Here is a 23,589-nt window from a genome sequence, read left to right as displayed (position 1 = left end):
AGATCAAACTTCAAGGCTGTTAAAACAAGCAGTAAACTCTTGAATTAATGTGATATGGCCACGTCTCTTAGAATGTGTTAAAAGCCTGGCAGCAGCATTATCTATCAGCTGTTGGTGATGTTCCTCTGTCTAATCTGATTTCAGAGTTCTCAGCGTTACAGTAGATAGTGACAACACTCACAGGATGTGTGACAAATGCAGCCTCATACAACATTTTAAAACACTGAGTTGTGCAGAAGTTTTACAATTCACACAGACAGTTCATGGTTTCCACTTGTTCTCAGATGGACATGGACACTTTATTCTGCAATCAGGAGTACACACATGGATACGTTCCAAAAATGCACACTAGATTTCATGACGGCGACTTCCTTACAGCAAGAAAAAGAGCTCCTTTGTATGTATTTGGCTGAGCAACCCGAAATAGTCAGAAAAATCCATACATACATCTACATCTCATGGCTTTCCTCAAAGGACAAGGGCCCATATGTTTCTTTTCTTATGTATTTTATGTATTTCAATGGTGTCCTACCTGAATTAACCTACCTCACCTCTTAATACCGTCACTATGATGTCATGGCTATAGAAACCATCAACAACATCCAGAAACACAGTATAACAGATCTTTGCTTCACAGACAGACATGTCATGTAGCCAGAATAAATGCCATTAATGAAGCAATGCTATAAAAACCCACTTAACACAATTGAATAGGTGTCTAAACACTGCAGCCACAGCTGCTCCACACACATCCTCTCCAGCAGAAGCATCAATATTAACTCATTAAATGACAAAGATGTAAACAATAAAATCTAGGTCAATGCATCTTACTGAAACTGCTGATTATTTGTAGGCAAATGAAAAAAACTGCTTCTGTCGAGCAGACATTCTCAGCCCTAATGCGAATTAAAACGACAGAAAAGGACTTATTGTTGGACTGAGATGCTCTGACCATCCAATCAAATGACATGAAAATTTTGATGTCATGGTAGGCCTGCTAAATGGCATCTGGTTTCATCATCATTTATTTTAAATTACAGCGGCCTGTCGATTCTAAAGGCCTCAGGGCAGGTTTCCTTTAACCTGGCAGCACAGGGCTGAAATCTGATTGGATAAAAGCTCTAACGTAAACAGACTGTACTAGAAGCAGCACAGCCAAGAGGAAAACTACAAGAATAGACTGAACAGAATAGACTATTGGGAACAATTTAATACATATAGTTTTAATGGAAAAAAACATATATGAAAATATAATTCGGTGATGGTGACAGTGTTTAGGCCAGTAGAGAAGGCTTTGCTGGCCCTGACAGCCCAACACTGGTACTTTTCAGTTATATAGAGAAATCACTTGGTTGACACAAACATGAAAACCACATTTTTATTTAAAGCTCATTCTGTATTGACAGATACATCCTATAAAATAGGACATAAGAATCCAGTTTACACAAAGATGTTTCATTATTGAAAAAAAGGCAGAATGATGATCTAAGCAGGAAACCCAAACATTATACAAAGTGTATCAAAAAGCTGAAAATAGAAGCTCTGTTCATCACTGTGGAATCTCATCACAGATCACAGTGAGTCCTGAGAGGTCATCTGTTCATCACTGATCTGAACAGCATCTGTATAAAGGTCATAGGTTGCACAATAACAGTGCCTCAGCTCACTCAAGGAGTATGTATTGCTTCTAATAGGTTTTAAGGTAAACAAGCATTCAGCGGTTTGATAGTGTTCTGTCCCCTTCATTTTCCCCCAATTTTTTTTGTTCTCAATTTAAAAAATATATTTTTGTGCCACATAAAACCCAACAATTACACAGTGATAACAGGTTTTGAGAATATGTTTTATAATAAGAATAATTTAGAAACAGAGAAATCCCTCATCAAGTGAGAAAGGATTTAAAATAAATTCTAAACTAAGACATAGCTCAACAAAACATGGAGAAAATGAAAAGGTGGGAATATTTTCCAAAGCAACTGCATAGAAGATATATCAACAATACATTACTGTACATTAGTGTTTTCACAAGTCCATTTGAAATCACACATCAAAACTGAAGCTCAAATGAGATTTCACAGACTAAATTATGCACAGTACCAAATGTCAGATCAAACAGTAAAGTGACAGCTGTGTGTGATTAGTGTCTTCTCCTGAGCAGCTCCATCTCACTGTACAACACAGAGCTCAGTGCTGGACTGATTGTGAGTCTCTCCCTTCCCATCAGGGTCTCTGTGAGGCCTGCTGTGCTCGTCTGACCCTTCGCCCTGCTCATATCCACGGGGCAACAGACTCTGCTTCAGCTCCATCAGAAGCTCTTTACCATCACTCGATGGCAGGTTTCCCAGGTAGTACTGAGGAGCCAGCTCCACAAGCCTTCAGCAGAGACAGAGTCGACTGTCATTATGTAAGGTTGGTACTGCATTTTACAGATAATGATAAACCTCCTAAGTGTAGAGGATGCAATATTGATGACAGGAACAGTTCAGCATTTTGGAAAATACACATATCAGCTTTTTTTCCAAGAGCACACTCAGGAGACTGAGAATCTCATATCCATGTGTTAGGAACACTGCTGGGCCTACATTCATAACAGATCAGATCTTAGCTTATAGTACGCCTGAATGAGATTTAACTTTCTTCTTTTCACAAAGCTGCTGAGAGACACTTTTAGTGAGGAACACAGAGAACTCCTCCTCCTATTTTCTGAATGAACTGAAAAGTGCATTTTACTAATAACTTAATAAATCACATATCCCAAGTTTATCAGGGCTGCATGTGTAGAGTTATTGGATTCTATGGATTTCTTTTTGAACTAACCAGATCTTTATTAACTTACCTGCCATCAAAGTATGCTTTTGAAAGTTCATACCACAAGGAGTTTTACCTGCACTTCTCAGCAACTCAGAAGTCCACTGCACTACCTCTAATATCTCTCAGAATAAACTTGCTTGCTTTTAGAGTTAAAATGCTTTCTGAATTACCCCTGAAGCCACAATGCAATGGGCTAGCTTAGCATAAATACTAGAAACAGGAGAAACAGCTAGCCTGAAAGCGAAAGTTCAAAAATACACCTTCTAGTTCCAACTCCTAACTCCCTCAAAAACCAACAGCTCTGCTTCATCAAAAACAAACCGAGTCCCATACCATCAAAAACAGATGTTCACACTTTAACACTTCAATAGTTTATGATATAACCAATCTTATAGTTCAACTCACATCTGTGGGTGGACTTCAGAAGCGATGCGGATGCAGTTATCACGGGAGATGGTGAATTCATGGTAAAGGACCCAGTTGGGGGGGTTGGGGCACGGCTGACGACACAGATAGGAGGAGAAGGGATGCAGGTGAGCCACATGGCGGTGAGTTAGCAAGAGGTAGTTACCTGAGCCATCCACGTCATGAGCCACCTACGGAAGAAAAGAACAGCATTTCTTATGATATAAAAAAGAAAAGGTGGGATGAAGTGTAAAGGAACATAACATGAGAAAGAAATAGGCTAGAGAAAAGCAAAAAATAGTCTGTGGAATAGTCTGTGTGAAGAAAGAATGACAGAGCTAATATTTTCTCCACACACACAGTCAGTGCATTCATTAGAAGCTGGCTACAGCTAACTGTGAGGCTGGTACATAAAATAAAAATATTGTTGAACTCCTTGTGGAGTATTTTGGTTTTGAACTTTAGATGGTCATAACACATTCCACCCATTTAGAGTGGAGTGGTGGTTTCTCATATTTCCAGTGAATTACAGACTGCACAGGCTTTTTTTGGTCTAGTTGCATCTCCACATTACAGAAGGTGTAAAACATCTCAAACACAGCAGACCAAACTGGGTCCCTGTTTTGATCTGGTGGAGATGGGAAGGAAGCAAAAGCTTTCTGACTAAATCATGATGCTGAAAGCATCTGCAGAAAGGAGAGAGAGAAATGATACACTGCAGTTTTTCAAAAGAAATGTAATTATTCTCCTGGAAGAAATCCAGTACACATCTTAACTGTTTCTTGGATCATAGCTGAAAGGCAGAGTGCAGAGGAGAGGGTGGAGATAGGACATTGGCAGCAGAGACAGGGCCTGTTTTTCTTGAAATAAGACACTAGACTAGAGGAACACTGCTCCAACTCAACCTATACTGGACAAGTACCACGATAAAAGTTTAATATCCAAAAATGTAATGTATTGCGTGTGTGTGTATCGGAGGAAATATAGTACAAATATAGCAGCATACATATAAAACCTAAGGAATAAAAGGCATACAGAATTGAATTTCTTTTGTACAGATTAAGAAAACAGGTTGTTTACTTTGAGGAAGAAGCCTGAGATGAGAGCACGCTTGATATTTGTGCAGTTGTCCTGGCATCCAAAAGCAGGAGGAGAAACAGGAAGCTCTATTCGCTGCATCACCTCCAGCAGCTGAGCCCTGATCACCACAGCCAATCGTAAAGAGGCGTGACTAAGGAAGTTTGTTGTGCACCATGCCTCATCCTGATTATCTGCAATTACAACACATACACCATTCACTACTTCAGGTAAGTATCATTCTGTGTCTACAGTTTTCCCACTGTGATCAAGATGCAAAATTTCAGGACTTTTCCATTATGTTTCATACACAAATCCAATCCTTGGCTAATGCTAATAATGCTAACACTAAGACACATTCCATGTCCCTGTAAGCTCTGAGATCACCTGATGTCATCTCTCCAGTGAGAACAGAAAGTGAGAACCTTCCCTGTCTAAACCTCACTTCTGAATGATAACACCATCGGCAGGGACCCTCTAACTAACACTGCACACGTGATGGAGGATGAACTGTACGTACGCTCTGTAAAGGCATTGTAGATATTAATGAGAGTCATGTGGTCTCCCTCTATGTGCATTAGAGGTCTCCAGTGTGTGACAGCAGCTTCCTCTCTGTTGGGTTCTGCCATCATGAAACAGGAAGGTGCTGACACAAGACAAAGATCAGATCACACGTTCATTTCAAAAAATAAGATAAAAGAAAGAATAAAATGTTTAAAAAGTAGATATGAAAATGTGCTGTATATAGAGTCAGTATCTATCAATAATTGTTGCTGGCTATTATTCATACAGCTGTGACAATGCATTTCATTGTGTCAAGGTCACAGGTTATAAGCTGTATGATATCTTGACTAATGCTGATCTTGGAATTTTTCTCATTGGTTGTATTTATCCTCTTTACAGTAAATTTGATCTAACAAAGAACAATAATGTCTTGAAACTCATTATTAATTTTTCCATTTAGTTCCCAGATATGTTGCTAATTCTAGCTTGCATGTGCCATTTCCATGAGTGTCCTGAGTATGTGCTACTGTGTGATCTCTACCAAAGAGAACGATTTGCTTTGCTGTAGTCACCTGTGAGCATGGCAGCTATAGTGAGCAGTTCGTCCACACAGTCATACTCGCAGGCAGCAATCAGGGCTTTAGCCAGCGATGGCTCCAGTGGTAACTCTGACATTGATGATGCCCACCTTCTGACAGGTTACCATCATCATCCAATGCTGCAAGGATAGTCCAGGTCCTCCAAGGCCTGCATCAGAGCGTCGGGGGCTGGGAGAGAGGGAGACGTGGACGAGAGATAAATATGTATTTATATACACCGATCAGCCATTGCATTAAAACCACTTGCTTGGTTGGGTGATCTTAATTAGATCATATTTACTGTCAAACTAACATCCAGTTGAATGTCAGGACCCAGGGTTTCCCAGCAGAGCACTGTATTGTAATGAGATGATCAGAGTCATTCACTTCGTCTGTCAATGGTTTTAATGTCGTGGCTGACTAAAACCAATAATGTGGTAGTCTTGCCTGCCCTGTGTGTGGCTCTCATCCCTAAGCTCACTGGTTCCTACACATTATTTATGTTAGACAATAGTTCCTGAATACATGTGTAAAGTCTGTAAATGTGCCTCGAGATAACCTCTGTTGTGAATTGGCGCTATATAAATAAAATCTGACTTGACTTGTAAATGATGTATTACTGCACTGTGGAGTTAGACTGTTTCACAGTTTTCCATCAGTTTCATCTTCAGGATTTTATGGGTGGATCTGAAACGGTGGCTCAATGACGCACTGGAGCCACCACTCAGCATAACCCCGCCCCCAATACTCTGAATTATTAGCACTGCATTAGCATCAGTACTTCTCCTGGTCGACTGCGTGTCATCGTTAGTTTTGCTAGTTAGCTGAGCCGTCGTCCTGCCATTACATCTTCCCTGGATGCCAGTGTCTGCAGAACAGATCGGTCATCTCTTTATTTCAAAGTCATTAAGAGGAGGTGGATTAACGTAGTGAAGAGCCACACTGATGGAGAGCTGAGAGACACCGCCAACACCTGTCTCTGCACTGACCGTTTCATTCCGGTTAGTTCAACTTTCTTGAGTCCTTGAAAGACAGACAGGCCATTTGACCGACAAAACTGTAATTTCTGCTCATTCCAAATCAATAAGAAATTGTCATCCGGCTCTGGACTGGACTCTGGCTCTGGTGGCTCAAACGTGAACGTCTATACAACTTCAAGGCTGCTAGTATCCATTTTCCAGGTCGTGATACTAACAGGGTGCGAGCAGGATGCTAACACTGTGCTAACTCTCTGGTTTCAGTGCCTGTTCCGGACACGCCCCCAGCGTCTCAGAGCAGAGAGCTCGATTTTATTTTTGTCATGATTTTGAAACCTAATTTTATATATTTGCCGATTTTTTTTAACGATTCAAATTTAGCCGGGTGGTTAATAGCACAATTTTCTGTGGTGTGACTAACTCAGAACGCATAAGTATTACTGCTTTAAAGATGGGTCTAGAATATATAGTTCCACTTTTAAAAAGATTCAGTCATGTCCTAAAACAGCTGGTTATTGTAGTCTTTATTTAACGTTGCTCAACCAGGAGGAAATCATTTGTTTTGGTGTTTGTTTGTTGGAGACACAGTCAAAATAAACTACAGTGTGTTATGATGGTAATGAAGGAACATGTCAGCCAGTGCAGCAGTGTGGGTCTGTTTTTAACAGTTCTGCTCAACAATAGAGCTTTATGGCTCAGAGGAATAATCTATATCAGGCTTTGAAACACACACAGCACTGCAGACATGACATGACAACCGTAATGACAGCCTGATAATATCCAGATCTTTAAGCATATCTGGATGAATACTGTCTACATAGGAGCTTTCCTACGATCTTCTTCCCACGGCCTAGGTCTGTCAGCTCTGTCTTATGTCTGTGCTTCAAAATAGTTTAGCACAGAAATTCTTCACCCAAGTAGGAACAGCTGGGGATGTACGGCTTTCCTCTACATCTGAATCTACTGTGATCTTACACAGTCTTGAAAAACCTGCTCTGCCTCCAGCATTTCTGAAACTACAGCTGCAGTCCCCTGACCTACACACAACACTCAGAGCATCCCACTGATCTGTAGCTCTCACTTTGGTCAACAGGCATTAGAGGTCTTCATGATCTGATAGACATCTGTGATGAATCTACCTAATCAGATATGACAAATTAATTTTCAAAACAAACACAGTTTAAGTGGATTTTGTTACCCTGTAAACAGGGGTAATAGGCTTTCATCAGGCTGGCTGTACCCTTATATTTAACATGCAGGTATGAGGGCTATCGATCTTCTCTAATTTAAAATCTCAACCTATTCCTTTAAATCCATCCAAAGTAGTTTATAAGCGTACCTGGTCTGTCCAGGAACTTGCACTGTCCCATGTCGGCAATATCAAGCCTCTTGAGCAGGAGTACCAAGTGGCTGAGGTTTTCCTCCACCACCCCTGGACAATGAGCCTCCATCATCTCATCATCATATACAGACTGGGGGTACAGACGAAGACACAGCCCTAAAGACCATCAAACGATTAGCAACCAGTCACGACACAGTAAAATATTGCAGTTGTACAATCAGATTTTTAGCCAGGAAATGAAAATTTTTTATTATTTTGTTAAAAAAAAAAATGAATCACTTGTAATTTGAGATCTGACCCAGTAGCCCGATTGTAAAATACATACAAGTTTCCTATAATGAGCTTTTAATGACATAGTTTTCTAATACTTTGTAAAGCGAGGTACACTGAAAATTAAGAGCCAAAATCTAAATTAGCCACAGTATCTTTTTTGATTCCAACATTCGAAATCACAAGGTAAGCATTTTCAAATCTTACAAACATTTCTTAATTGAAATCGTAGGGTCTGCATTGGAGTATATCAGCTGGTAACCAGAGCAGCAGCAATGACCTCTGACCTACCTGGAAGGTGACTGTTGACCCTCTGAGCTCGCATGTCAGCCTGGTGTTTGCTGATCATCCTCAGGACTTGTGAGTTCGCTCTTATTTGTGGATTGTAAACCTGAGGCAGAGTATGAAGGAAAAATGGAGACATCAGCTGTTTAAATGATAGTGAGAATGTGCTAATTTTGTTTTGTTACTTAAATCAAATATTTGTCTCTTGTCATTAAGTACAATTTAAATTTTGTTTTTTTTGTATTTAACTGGTTTAGCTCACCCTATAATGAGAAGATAAACAGAATAATATCATAAGAGACATAAGTAAACAGGTTTTTATTATAATCTGTAATTTCATCTTTGCTTTTTGTCAGTACCATAAACTCACAGTTTTGAGTTGAAGGCCTGTGTCTATGACATAGCGAATGGCTGGCAGAGAGAAGGAGGCCTCTGAGAGTGTGTTGGTGAGGACAACCTTCCTCTTGACCCCTGGACCTCCAGCTCCCAGGACCAAGCTGTCTTCCACGCCTTCAGAGCTGTCGTTCTCCCTCAGCGTAGAAGATTCAGAGTCGGATTCGTAGACCCGCTGGGTCAGTCCACCAAGTCCAGCATGGAGGGGGAGGATCCTGAGAGGACCAAGCTGAGGACTCAGAGCTATACACTCCTTCTCCAGTAGAGCCACACACTCCTCTATTTCCTACACAAAACATGGAAAGAAAGTGGAAAGTCTGTGTTTTAATCCACTCCTTCAAACCTTCCACATACATCGTGGGGGTTGATTTCAGCAGACAGACAGGAAACCTAAGAAGTGTTTTATTGTGGTTTTATTTGTTCATTTGTTTCACTGTGTATGTGTGTGTGTGAGTGTGTGTGAGTGTGCGCTTCACGAGTATTATCTACAACAGATCAGTATTACCAGACAGAAATGTAGCCTCAGCTAACACTGGTACAAATGCTACTAGAGGTGTGGTGATGTTGACAAAAAGGGAGTTAAATTGCATTACAGAGTTTGTGATACTGAAGGTCAATATGTACAGGCAGCTTTAGACATGAAGGGAGAACAAATGACAGATTATGCCTGTGTGTTGTATACAGTCATCTAAGTGTGTGTGTGTGTGTGTGTGTGTGTGAGAACCAGGACACCAGACACCTGCAGTGCACCAGAGGCCTCTCAGGTTTAGGTATACCTGTTTCACTCCTCTGCTACACAGGTTTCTTTTTGTTAAAAATACAAAAAGAGTATTCGAGAGGTGTTAATGAAAATGAAAGTTTCTACCACAAAAACAGCCACATCCATTACTGTTGATAGAATTCAGATTTTTAGCTCTGTTTCTTTTTCCAGTACATTAGTTCTGCACTGCTAACTTGCATTTTTGCACATTGTTCATATGAATAACTTCATAATACTACATGACCTCTGAGTCCATACTTTTTAAGCGATCATTGTTATGCCTGGTATGGTGGTATGGTGGTGTGGTGTGTTTCTGTTTACCTGCTCTCTGTTCATTGTTTCAGGAAGTCCTGACCATTCATTTGCTCCAGACCAACCTGTGACAACTGATCCACTGGCCCATCCTCCACCAACCTCACTCACTCTCTCATAGCCAGCAATCACCCCATACCACCTTGTGTTCTTTGTTTTTAATTCATTTTTATACATGTCAGTAGTGGCTGTGTGGACTGATACTGTATAGCATGTGGTACGTAGTCTTGTTTAGTGAGCTATGTCTTCTTTGGTCAGGACGCTTGAGGGTGACAAGTACCATTAGCACATGGTACTGGTGTTTACTGGCACATGTCATCTTATTGTTGCTGCTGCTAAGAGTCTTGTCTGATCAGACAAAGATTTTGTATACTTGGTAAATAAACTTGTGAATCATCATTCTGAAATGTAGATTTCTTGGGTACATGTGCCCCAGGATTCAGAGATGCCTGTGAGGTGTCTGTCCCTAGTGGTTTGGTTGGTAGCACAGTGCTGCCCACTTTGGAAAATGTTTGAATCCTGTGTGCCTCTCCAGGTTTGTCTGTAAAAGACTGTAGTGTCATTCTGATGGTTGCACAGTGTCTGCCATGTAACCTTTGGTGGTCTATCCTGACTAGAGTCACTAGGTTTTCTAAGACATGTCCTAATGAAACCAGTGTCCAGTGACAAAGGTGCTAGTTCTAATCTACTGCAGAATGTAAAATGAACATTGTTAAATGCCTGCCTTCTTAGGCATCTTTTTCAGGGGGTGGGGTGTTCTGTCCTGTATGGTGTCCTGTGGTGCCCACACCACGCTGTTTGGTGCTGTTGGTCATTCACTTAATAAACTTAAAATCAGGTCTATCTAACTTTGTTCACTCCTTCATGTTGCCTCTCCCTGTGCAGGGGTTGTAACAGTCATAAAACAGCACCATAAGGGATTCACAGGGAACAATGCATGTACGTACTAAACATGAGGTTGAGAACAACAGACAGAGCTACATCAGCACCTGACTGTCTTTATAAAAACAACGTTGGGAAATGGAACCTCTCAGCCTACAGTTTATTTGGCTGCACTGTAACAGATACTGTAAATCTATGAGAGTAGCTGCCATGGTTGTATGTAGGATACATTCTCTTACATCAATGTACTGTGCAGGTTTTTCTCCCTCTGGAGCTGCAGAGTCTGATCTTTGATGGCAAACCTCCTGCTGCTACTTCTTCTAGTATTATTGTTACTATTATTATTACTCTTATAATTGTCATTTATACCACTTTACATCTCTACATGGAATCTGTATTATGCTATACTGCCCACCCCCACCCTCCCATCCCACTATACATATTCCATTTACAGTTATATAAAACCGAGAAAAGCAGCACAACTGTAACAACCACAACAGTATTAGGCATTTAGCTTTAAAAGGAAGAATCAATCATTTATCATAATAACTGCCAATTAATGTTCTGTGAATTAATCAATTAATTGTTTAAGTGCTACATTTGTTACTGTGAACAGAAGTCGGGGATCTCTGGGGCGATCTGGGTCATGAAAATGCACTAGCTGTTATTACCTACAACGATGTTGTCAAACCAACCTGGACCAAAATCTTATTTGCCAGGTCAGTAAGACATAATCTCATAGATGTTGGTCAAACTACATGTTGATATTTCGACTAAATTTGGTTGGTACAAATCTAAACATGGGTTGTTTTCACCCCAGAACCTGCAATTAGTATATGAAGTATAGAACTTGTACCTGTGTACTGGCCAAAAACACCATCACATCTCCTTCCTCTCCTCTTCTGTGAAGATCCAATACCATGTGACAGGCAGCAGCCACAGGTTCCTTCCCAGAAGAAAGCTCCCTGTACAGCATTTCAAACCTGTTCATTTCCACAGTCCTCCTGTCCTCCCCTGCCTCACCCCCCTCTTCCTGGTCTTTGGTAGCAGGGTCAGTAAGGAGGCTGTCCAGGGAGAGATGAGGGACAGAGGGTCCCAGGAAGGTGGAGAGGCGGGGAGCCAGTGTCGGGTGAGTGAGGAGAACCACCCGAAAGTTGTCTGGCCTCTGGCGGCAGACATCACACAGCAGGCCCAGCAGCACATCGGTAGGCATGGTGCGCTCCTGGAGCTCGTCTAACACCACAACACCGTACTGATGTAGGAGAGGGTCGGACATCATTTCCTCTAGCAGGACAGTGTCACTGACAAACCTGGGGAGAGTGAAAAGAAAGAAATAATTGAGGAAAGAACCAAAACCTTATGTAATATGCATGAAAGTCTGTGGACGCAGCAGCAAGATCGGTCAGTAATATAAAATATCAGACTGAAACTTTAAATCACAGACTCATGGACACCTCCATTAATTATTTAAATCTTTTCATGAGATACTGGGATTTAAAGTTATCTGACTTTACATTATTTTGTTTTTGTTTGTTTAAAGATGAAAGGACTGCTTCATTTTTTTCATTAAATAACTGACATTTTGCAAGGATAGTCTTTAAAGAGAGAACTGAGTGTTTTAAATATACAGAGAACCACAGAGTTCATTTGTCGGTACATTAGCAGCCTTAAAATTCTACTGGTGACAGGATCCTTAGGACAATGAATATTCATTTTTAAAGCGAGAATTGTCATTTTGGAACTCCAGGTGCTTCGCAGAGGTTCACTCTCAGAGACCTCAATCCTTTGCTGTTTTTAAAGAGGATGAGAGGAGCTCATGTGATTGGTCGTTACTGAAACTTGCCCTGACTCCACCTGCTGATTCTCTATCCCTCCCACTCATAATGTATTCAGCCTCTCTTCAAGCTGGGCTTGGTTGCATCTGGTTTGAGCCAACACCTGTGGTCACCAAAACTGCAAAAAAACTTGCTCATCATGCCCATTTATGTTTGTGACTTTTGCCATACGAGGTATGGCTATTAAATACTGAGACTGCGCTTGTGATGATAAAAACACGTGGTTCACAGTCACACTGAGTGTTATATATTAAAGGTTGGGTATTAACACACAGCTGCTCTAAGTTTCCAATAAGTGACGTCTTTAGTTCACTGCTAGATACTGATTGAATGTGTGAATGCATGTGTTTTTTTGCAAATTGAACAATACAGCAGCTGATTCTTTTCATACATTGTATGGGGAACACTGCATGTCATGTGCATGTGTGTTTGAATGGCCAAAAAGATTTAGTGAAGGCAGAGAGGATGTCCAAGACGACCATGACGTCCATGCACATCAAAAACATTCTGAAAACAACAAACTGAACAAATTTGAAATGATCAACGACTCTGTATAAGAACGAGAGCAGAAAGGGTCTCCATTGATAAAGACAATTTTGCATGAGAATTTGAACATAACAAAAATGTGTGCCAAAGTTGTCCCAAACACTACACTCTCAGTAAAGCAGTTTCCAGTGCTTGGTCACCCTCCCTGTTCACCTGATCTAGCACCGTGTGACTTTCTCCTTTTTCCTGAGATCAAATCTGTGCTCAAAGGAACACGTTTTGAGTCTGTGTCAGAAGTTAAGAAAAGAATGACAGAGGCTCTGAGACAACTGTCCCAAGAAGAAACTGAACTGCTTTGATCAGTGAATGAACACCTGAATGCAGCGGTGTGTTGATGCAGAAGAGGAGTATGTTGAAGGAGAAAGACAATGAAAAATGTTTATGTTCAATAAAACTGTATTACAGCATTAGTCTCGTTATTTATTAGCCATACCTACATAAATTAAAGGAATGGTTCAAAGAGTGATACTGATAAAGATTGCACGCTAACTTCAGTGCTAAAAAATATGTCTACCAATACCTCTAAAACTCACTAATTAATTACATGTTGTATCTAGTTTGTAAGAATAAGAAGTTGCAAACGTATACACTCACACTGTCTCTCTCTGGGCACAGTGACTTTTAGGAATCATGAGGTAGGTAGGTAGGTACTATAGGTAGTACTGCTAATTAGTTTTTACTAAAACATAATATTGCCAAGGAACACAAATTTACAATAAACTGTCAGTATGAAAACTCCAATGTTTCTAGTTTAGATATTTGTTGAAATTACCAGCAATCAGTATAATTTTTGGACATTTTTTTAGTTTTCAGTAAAAATACAGTCATGAGGTAAATCCATGGTGCTGACAATGCGACAATGCTAATAATGATCCAACAAAGGCAAATTTAATCTCATAAACAGCAGTCAGTATTGACCACTGCACTCTGATCACAGGAGCATAGTGCAAAGTATATTTTTACATTTAAGTACAGAGATAGAACTCTGTAGTGCTTTTCTTGTGTTAGAATACATGTCAGCAATGGTTCATACAACACCACAAGAAGATAATCTATTGCCTAAAAACTGTGCTGCTCATCCCACCACACAGATCAACATACCTGATTTAGTGACACTGAAAAAAGCTGAAAAAACACTACTCTTAAACATGACAAAATCTGGATAGCTCAGTTTCTTTTCCAGTGTGTGACTAAAGGGAAGACACAGATTTCAGTCTTGTTGGTGGTAGCCGTAATAGTACAGCTGTAAATGAGACTCATTGGACTATGAATGGTAAATGGACTGTATAGTGCTTTTATAGTTGTATCGACTACTCAAAGCTCTTTACACTATGTGTCACATTCACCCATTCACACACACATTCATACAGCACTTGCTCTAATCACAAAGGGCTCTAACATCCACACCCATTCACACAACGTAGGGGCAATGTGGGGTTCAGTATCTTGCCCAAGGATACTTCGGCATGGACTGGAGAAGCCAGGGATCGGAACCGCTGACCTTCCGATTAGTGGGCGACCCACTCTACCTCCTGAACCACAGCCGCCCCTATGAGTATCCATCTTTCCTCACCTGAGCATGGTGTCTGGTGTACAGCTGTCATCGTGAGATACCCTGTAGCCCACCTCCAGACCCAGGCTGAGGTCCATCTCATCAGCCACACGAAGGGCCAGACTCACTGCTGCCACTGAGTAGGGCTGGGAGCAGCAAACCAGGCCCTGAGAGAACTCATAGGACAGAGTATACTCCACACACCACTGAGGCACCTGCAGGGAGGACAGGAGTCCAGAGGTCAACAAGAGGAGGATGTAGTCAGAAGTAAAGTGTAGAGTCAAAGTGTGAAATTGAACATGTAGTTGAAACCATTTGTGGTTCTGCTATAAACAGCTACTTTAAATGGAGAGCAGCTAAAGCCTGCTTGAAAAGTTGCTAAATGACATTATACTCTAATTAGCATAGTTATGACATCACTGTGTGTGTGTATTGTATTGTATTGTACAACACAAGACAAAAAATTTACATCGCTCTGGACATCTTCCTCAAAAGTAGTGTATGAGGTTAAAATATCTTCAAGAAAATTAATACATGGTGTGTGATACAGACTGTATCCACAACCATCAGCCATTTCTTTCATGCCATTTATCCACATGGCTTACAGCACTGTAAGTGTGGACATGTTCAGGTAATGAATGAACAAGAAACTGAAGTGCCCTCCATGGATGATTAGTGAAAATAAACATGGCCAACAATGGATTCTGAACAAATATTTAATCAAAGCCTTACATCAGAGCTAATGATGAAGACAGTGAAAGATACAGACTGAAGTTTGAAACAACATGTCACTTTATGGAAGCTAAGGAGGCTCTAACCTGAGAATTAAGAACAGAAATATTCTCACCTGTGTTAAAATTTAATTTCTTGGCTTAAGTGCTATGTTTTTGCTCTCTACAATTAACCCTTAGACATTTAGAGCAAGATAACAGTTGTTGTTCCTCAACTCTAGATTAGAGCAGAGGGAGTAGAAATGATCAACATTACATGAAGCCTGGGGTGCTCCCATAGACAACTCCTGATCCAGCTACACCTTCACTGCGTGTCACTCCCCTACTCTCTCTCCCTGTTTCCTGTTTCTCTTGCACTGTCCTAGCTAATAAAGGCTAAACAAACATTACATGAAGCCAACAGTAAGAAGTGCAAAGGTCAAAGGGACGGTTCCCTGATGATAAAATGCCCTAAAAATATATGAGAGAATATCAACAGATAAAACCATTATTACTGTGTTACAGTAACCGAGTCGGTCTTCTACTGTGATTATGAGACACTTGATTGAGATGCCCAGCTTACTTCCACACTGAACAAGTTGTGGCATAGGATAATCTCACTGCTTCTACTTTTGGTTTCTGCAGACTTAATCAAACGTCATTACAAACAAACAGTATGGTGGTAGTTTGGACTATTTGTCACTGATGATGGAAAATGAGCTAATGATTGCTATTGTTGTAATAAATTTCAGCTTTAACATTGTTCCCACAATATTGGCTGTCGGTGTATGAGTTCATTTACTTAAGTACTACACTGAAGTGCAATTAGGATTTTATTTGTACTTATCTTGCTTATTCCCATTTTATTTCTCTTGACATTTCTACTTCACCTCATTTCAGACGGAGACACAGTACATGTCACATCATTGCATTTATTTGACATCTATAGTTACAGATTACTTTGTAGATTAGCACTTCACTTACATAAAAACTCTTAACCTCTTAGCCATCCCAGTCAATCAATCTCTCCATCACAATATCAACATCAAAATCTCCTCTTCATCTCTCATCCAAAGCACTGCTGTAAAAACTCAGGTGTCATGTCTGATGACCAGCTCTCCTTCTCTGACTCTGCTGCATCTGTCTCCCAGTCATATCACTTCATACTTAACAACATAAGAAAAAGCAGGCCTAACCTGTCTCAGTACTCCACACAACTCTTGGTACAGACCATGGTCATCTCTCACCTCCACTACTGCAGTGCTCCTCTAGCAGGCCTCCGTTTAACAGACACTGAAAGCCTTACAAAAAGTCCAGAATGCAGCAGCACATCTGATCTGTGATCAGTCTAAAAGGTCACATGTCACTCTGCTGTTCACTGACCTCCATTGGCTACGCATGGCCACCCAAATCAAATTCAAGTCTCTAATGCTGCTAGCTACAGAGAGACTTCTGGGTCTGAACTCAGTCATACAGGCTTCTGCTCCTTCTTAGCCACTGTGTTCCTCCAAGGACTGTCATCTGGTATCACCATCCCTACATGCAAGACATTCTCAGTCCAGACTGCTCTGGTTTGTGGTTCCCTGATGATGGAACCAGCTCCAAATCCTATCAGAGCAGGAGTGTCCCTCTCTGTCTTCAACAATCTCTTGAGACTCATCTTGTCTGAGAGCTCCTCCTCTCCTAACACTGACATACTTAACTACACTTATGCCTCCTGCACTTCTACTGATCCTTGCTTAATGCTCTCCCTCACAACCCTTCCCATGTACCACAAACTTTAACAACCATAATTGCAACACTGTCAATTTTAGAATGCTAAAAATAATAGTGATAATAAATAAATCGAGGTGATTATATGTGATTTGGCCTGTGGCCTTGTTGGTCCCTGGTTACCTGGGTGCTTTTTCCAGTTCCACTGGGAGCACTGAGCAGCACCATGTTGTGGCTCTCCAGGTGTTCCAGTAGATTCTGTCTGAGCCTCCATACAGGTAACCGGCGCCTCTCCTCCAGCAGCGAATAGTAGCGGGAAGAGAAGGGCAAACCATCATATGGGTTCACTTCTAGGTCTCCAAGCCCTTCCCCCTCCCCTTCTCCTCTTCCTCCATCTCCTTCATCATCTAAATCCCCAGACAGGAGAGAAGACACAGACAGGGCGTCAAGGGCCATTGAAGCCTGCAGCTGGGACCCAGGCGAGGTGGAGGTGGTGGAGGGCTTTGCTGGTGGCGATGACATCATCAGCAGAGGGTGGGGATAAGGAAGGCGTGATGGTCTGGTTCGCAGAGAGGCCGGAGATTACCTGCTGAGAGGTGACATGAAGCAAAGGAATGTCAGGCTACCAGTTTGTTAGACACACTTAGTTACTGTAAACAAAATTCATGTTTCAAATGATTCTGGAGTTACAAATTACCTGCAGTGCAAATAAACCTTTAACATTCAGGTGAGCAAGAAATCCACCACAAACATCAATGTGAGGTAGGGCCACAGTACTACCTGTCTCTACCCCATCTCTACTCAACATTTTCTCCATTCTCATTCCCACCAGCCTGGCCTAGGAGCCTGCAACATGTTCGGTATGTTTCAGTGGAATGTTTGTCTCCACCCAGATGCCATTAAGTGTCTTGGACAGCTGCTACAGACATGATCTGCTCCGAGAGGACGGCCTGCAGGCACATCACTCTTGTGCTGGCTTATTCATGTTTTGGGAAGACAGAAAAGCAAGTTTTAAGCTTCTACTTGTGCATCATTTTGGAGAATGTTTTGTGATATAGTATATTTCCTGGACACTCCATTGAAAACACTTTGATTACACTATCAGAAGACTGTTTTTAGTTAATCCAGTGAATGAAATACCTGAAAACAAGAAACCTTATCACACTGATACAGCAGTCCTATAAAAATAAATCATTGCCATAAAGCAGTCCTTCTCATTGATTTTCAACATTGGCTACAGTGGCCTAATACAGAGATATTAGCAGGATACACTGGTATAAATGGCACAATTTAAATTTGATTTGAAACAATAATCTTTGAAGTCATATGTCAAAAAACATTTTCTTCCCTCTAGCTTATTAACTGAGAGGTTTTAACTGGTCCAGTTTATTGTCTTATGAGAGAAAATATACTAAATCTGTGAAAGGCATTTGTCATTATTCTGACATTTTTACACTAAATGATTACTTGAGAAAATTATTGGCAAATTAACTGTTATTTGCAACCCTAATTTAAACAGTCATATTGTCTGTCAGAGGCTCACTGAACCTTTCCATTAAAAGGATGAGCAGAAAAGATACAAGTCAAAGAGTACAATGACACAACTGTAGGGTAGTGTCACATCACATGATCCATAATGTTAGCTAGAGATAGCTGTAGAACTGATACAATTAGTTAACTAATCCATCAATTGACAAACATTTCATTTGAAGCTATTTAAAGAATCCATTTATTGTTTAAATTATTCTTCAACACCTTTGTCTAATGACAGTTTATTTGGACTCTGTTTGGAAGCCATGATAGGCATTTTTCACTTGTTTCATGGACATTCATTTATTCATTCATTCATTATCTTGAGGGGGGGCTGGAGCCTATCCCAGCTGACACTGGGTGAGAGGCGTGGTACACCCTGGACAGATCATCAGTCAATAGCAGGGCCATTTCATGAACAAAACAATTAGTTAACTGTAGTTTAACTGATAAAATGAAGAGTAGATTAATCAATAATTCTAATAACTGTTAGTTGCATCCCTAGACAGTGATAAGCTACTTCATGGTGAGATCCCCTGGTTGAGACTGAACATGAAAAGTCTGCAAAAGAAATTTAAATGCTACAGAATGACTTTATTGCTTCATCAAATAATAAAGGATGAGAGGGGGTTTGAGATCATATCAGTGCAAAACATTTACTGCATGTAACAACATGAGCAGAGGCATTTATGAGACAGGTGTCAAGGCAGATAGTAGTTTGAGAAATGGGATGTAAACATGTACATTTACCATTTTCCCACATTGACTGTTCACAGACTGAATCACTATACATATCTGAGCAGCGTGGCAATGTGAAGTTTGGGAGACGGGTTTTTGTAGAAAAATGTCTTAATCTTTGGCAAAGTGGGGTAATAATAAAACACAATTTTGGGCTGGGTATCAAACCTCAATACTGTTTTGTGAACCAGAGTACTGAGGCCTGGTACTGAGTATCTGGTCAGAATCTTCACTGATTTTTATTTATTTATTTAATATTTGACTTCTAGAGTACATTTTACTTGGAAGAAAGAAATTGGAGAGATTTTTTTTCTATTCTCAAAGTAAGGTATGGGAAAAAAAACAAAAAACAACTACTTTGGCGTCTGTAGTAAAACTTGGGTATTATCTTGGCATTAGAATAAAACAAATTCTAATAATACCCATCTCCAATTGAACAGAAACTGTTAAGAGTGTCTGCACAGAGCCACTGATGAAAGCCATAACACTGAAATACAGAGAGGCATGCAGTAAGTAGCACACTCACTGTGAAGAGCAGAGCATTAAATAGATCACAGTTGGGTAATAATAATACGCTTGAGCAGGTTGTCAAGGCACATGCTATCTCTGCAGTCATTCAGCTCAGACTCAGCAGTGAATGTTACTGTCCTGACATCACAGAAGTTATGTAAGCCACAGGTCAATAAGTTAGACATACTCTACAAACAGGAGCCTTGAGGATTCCAGGTGCACTGTAAAGTTATACAGAGCATACGTGAGCTGCTATGAAGTAAATTGGCTTGTAGCTACATGATGTAGACAGAGTGGACAAAGACACTCATCTAGATACAGTGTCTAGATGTTTAGATATTTTTAGTTGCACTGAAAGTAAAAATCTGAAATCTCTCATTTATACAAATTTGACCATTTATTAAGCCCTTTAGAGACACACCATTGAGAAGCAGTTGGTTTGTGGTTGAATCGTCTGCCGGTGCCAGCTTTGCACTCTCACTTGTTCTTTCAGATCATCTCAGAGCATCTGATCAGATGGGAAAAGATGTTGGTCAACTGTGACCTGCAGGTCTTCATAGACTCAGAGTTCTACACGGGGCAAAGTACATTCACATTCTTATCTTGATGTCACAGGAAATGTCATGACTCCTGTCAGGTTATGTTGTGTGCACTATGGGGCAGCTTTTCTTCAAGGACCTCTCTGTATTTGGATCTTTTCATAATTCCCTCAAGCGTGACAGTCTCAAAGCTCCTGCTGCTGACAGGTATCCTTAATGTGCTGCCACCACCATGCTTCACTAACAATAGTAAGGCTATGTGAGGAACCACAACTGATTTTCATTCTTTAGTCTATAAAATGTCAAAAACAGGGAATGATGTCCATCACAATTACCCAGAGCCCATGGGAATGAGTAATTGATCATCAAATTTGTTGCTGATTTCTGATAATTTACCACTGAGTGCTACAGAGATGTAATCCTTTTAGGTGTACTCCAGCATTTTAGAATCTGCTTTCCTGCATTAAAATTATGTTCTTACCTATTTACCAAGTGTAACCCTTTGGCCTTATGTCTTATTAGGAGTATTGCTTCTCCACAGTGTAGAGCCCACTACACTGAATAGTACTACAGTATAACTTAGTCAAGCCTTTATTGTCATTTTACTTTAATTTGTCCCGTTGCTATGTCGGGGACTATAAATATTAGGTGGAGGGGATTCTCTGATATGAATGAGCCATGGGTGGAGCCACAGCTCCTGTTTGTTTACAGGTCAGTACAGAAAAAACAAAGGATGCTGTGAATGCCAGTGGCCTTTTCATGATACTGTAATACTGACCATTTCTCTGCAAGGAATTCAAGGTGGGCTCTTTGTTCATTCTCATTATTATTATTACTATCATTATTATTATTTTTTGTGAGAGATGTCTGAACAAGTGAGTGTATGGGTCAGAATATAAACTCCATATTATGGCTGTCTGTGTCTGTACGGACTCCTGTAGCAGCCTCGAGTCTCGCTCTTGTCTTTTATCAAAACAAAAGCCTCTCTCTCTCTTCCATTACTTATCTCTGAACGCCATTTAAATTCTGCCAGGAGCGACGTGTCAGCTGACAGTCACACATGCGAACATAAGACTGCACTGAGCAGGCACGGGAATTACAAGATTAACAGTGGAGCAATGTCTTACCTGTGCGACATATCGGCAGACAGGTGAAGAAACCAAATAAAGACAGGCAGTCCGCCCTCAGCCCTCTGTTGTGTGCACTGACTCCTGTCTGCCGTCCTCTGTGGTTCACAAACCGCCTTCACATACCGAACAACGGCCTGATGACCACGGGAGGACGTTCACCGTCTGTTTCCGTGAATCCTTCCCGGCCCAGGTTATTTCCTGACAGCTGACAATGATAATAAAAGACGCAAGTGCTGAGTGGTTACCCTAGCTAACAGCCGCCATGTTTGGCTGTCTAGCTGTCAAACCTAGTGCTACATTCAGGGCTCCTCGGAAAACACAGAACACCTACAGTCAATGGTGGGACAAATGTTCACCTAATAAAATGCTTTACACGTTTTATTAATTATTGTCTTTACTTTTTTTAGTTAGTTAGTTAGTTAGTTAGTATAACCCAGGCAGTTATTTTTACTGGAACAAAATACCTCAATACTTTTTATTTATTCCGTTCATTACAATCTAAGGAAGGGGCTACAGTGCTATTCCATTAGCTGCTGTTGGACATGGGGCTGCCCTGGAATCAGGTTCTTCTCGGCTTTACATTGAGCAGTTTGTCAGTACAACTTACAGTCTGATGTAATGATTCCATCATGTGTCCTTTGAGAGCTGGGCGCCACCTGAAGTCAGAAACCAGTTACTATACAAGTTGCACACATTAAATTACAGACCTTATAAAATCTTAGAAAAATTTGAGCCAAAGTCATTATAGACATATATATGTAACAGAAACTCACACAGATCATATTTTAAACAGAGCACCATTTTGATTTACACCAAAACCATAAAATTCCACATCCCACTGATAGTTTGATCAAAGGATAGTGTCCTCACCAAAAGTGCAGATAACAGAAGTCAATAATTAATGCTTAGTCTCAGCTTTGTGAAAGTCCAACAGCACATTTATTTAACAGCTGGGGTCACTGGTTACTTTTAAAAGTAAGATGTTACATACAAAACATAAAGCAAGCTTGTCACAGTATGTTATGATTTATTGTTGTAGATTAAAAATGTAGATTATTTTTTACCTCGACCAGCTACAACATTAAAATGCTGCTTACAAGTTAACTACCAAAAAACAGTGGAAATGCATTCACAGACACCAGATTTCAACCCAGCTGGATGTCTATGTGAGATTTTGGAGCATCGTGTTAGATGGCGACCCTCACTCCTGCTATCACAATATCAAAAGAAAGAATATCTGTTGGAGGAATGGCATTCATCCTTCCAGTAATGATTGTAGAAACCTGGAGAATTTATGCAGGGGAGCACTGACACTTTCATCAGTCACCCAGCTGTACACATGCAGATGAGAGATATTGGTCTTCTGTGGAATGATGGTATGTTTCAAGGCTTAGCCTGTAGATGGCACCAGTCTTCCTCTGAACAAACTACAACACTGATTGCTCCTGTTTTATTTATCTGAAGTGTCTATAAAATCAGATTTTTCAAGAAATTTCAAATAACTTACTGTTATAATATGTTATAAAACAGTCCTGCAGTATTGTAGAAATGCAAATTATTATGTCTTTGGATGGAAATTAGGATTACATTTAAGAGTAGAATCAGATTTAATATCAAATTCAGCCTGTGTCAGGTCTTTGTCTCTGCTTCCTGCATTATTGCTCTAAAATGTTTTTCTGCTAAAATCCACATTTCTTCAAACTTAAAATCTCTCTGCACAAAGACCAAGAAAGAGAAGACTAAGATACTGTGCACCTGTTGCTTACAATAAGAGAGTACGAACTCTGCTGACATCTTTTAATGCGGACATTTTTTTTTTCGCCTAGCAGACACAACTCAACAATGACTCCTTCTCTGAAACCCATCACAGTCTAACAAAACAAATGTTCATTAGTGGTAAAGTCCTCAAATATGGGTACAAAATTAATAAAAGAGTAATAAAAAGATTGCATTGTAAGAAAAAAATCATGATTTGGGACCCAAAACTAAGGGACCCAAGAGTGAATATCGATACATAACCGCTAAAACAGTAGCTGAGACAGTCAAACTCTTTAAGCATAGATTTATATTTGTGTTAAAGTTGTGGACAGAAGATTCTGAATAGCTGATTGGTTTGTGGTGTATAACATCATTTTATAAATGAAAAATGAAGTTGTCGGATACTACAGACCATCAAAGAGACAAGAAGAG

At 40.3% G+C, this 23,589-nt stretch overlaps 1 protein-coding gene across 1 annotated transcript; it reads right to left on the bottom strand.

Annotated features, from left to right (window-relative positions):
• Positions 1-1,364: 1,364 nt before the first annotated feature.
• dqx1 (DEAQ box RNA-dependent ATPase 1) lies at positions 1,365-21,707 on the bottom strand. The gene is given in 14 exon segments (XM_051072701.1): positions 1,365-2,373; positions 3,217-3,407; positions 4,297-4,487; positions 4,814-4,939; positions 5,370-5,478; positions 5,481-5,522; positions 5,524-5,564; positions 7,692-7,850; positions 8,256-8,355; positions 8,620-8,928; positions 11,453-11,906; positions 14,551-14,744; positions 17,136-17,541; positions 21,397-21,707. Coding segments are annotated over 13 exon segments (2,466 nt in total). The 5' UTR covers positions 17,478-17,541; positions 21,397-21,707; the 3' UTR covers positions 1,365-2,165.
• Positions 21,708-23,589: the final 1,882 nt, after the last annotated feature.

The sequence above is a fragment of the Lates calcarifer genome, linkage group LG9 (genome assembly GCF_001640805.2).
Source record: "Lates calcarifer isolate ASB-BC8 linkage group LG9, TLL_Latcal_v3, whole genome shotgun sequence".
Taxonomy (NCBI): Eukaryota; Metazoa; Chordata; class Actinopteri; family Centropomidae; genus Lates; species Lates calcarifer.
The sequence above is the reverse complement of the archived record's forward strand: the minus strand, read 5'-3'. Positions and strand labels throughout refer to the sequence as shown.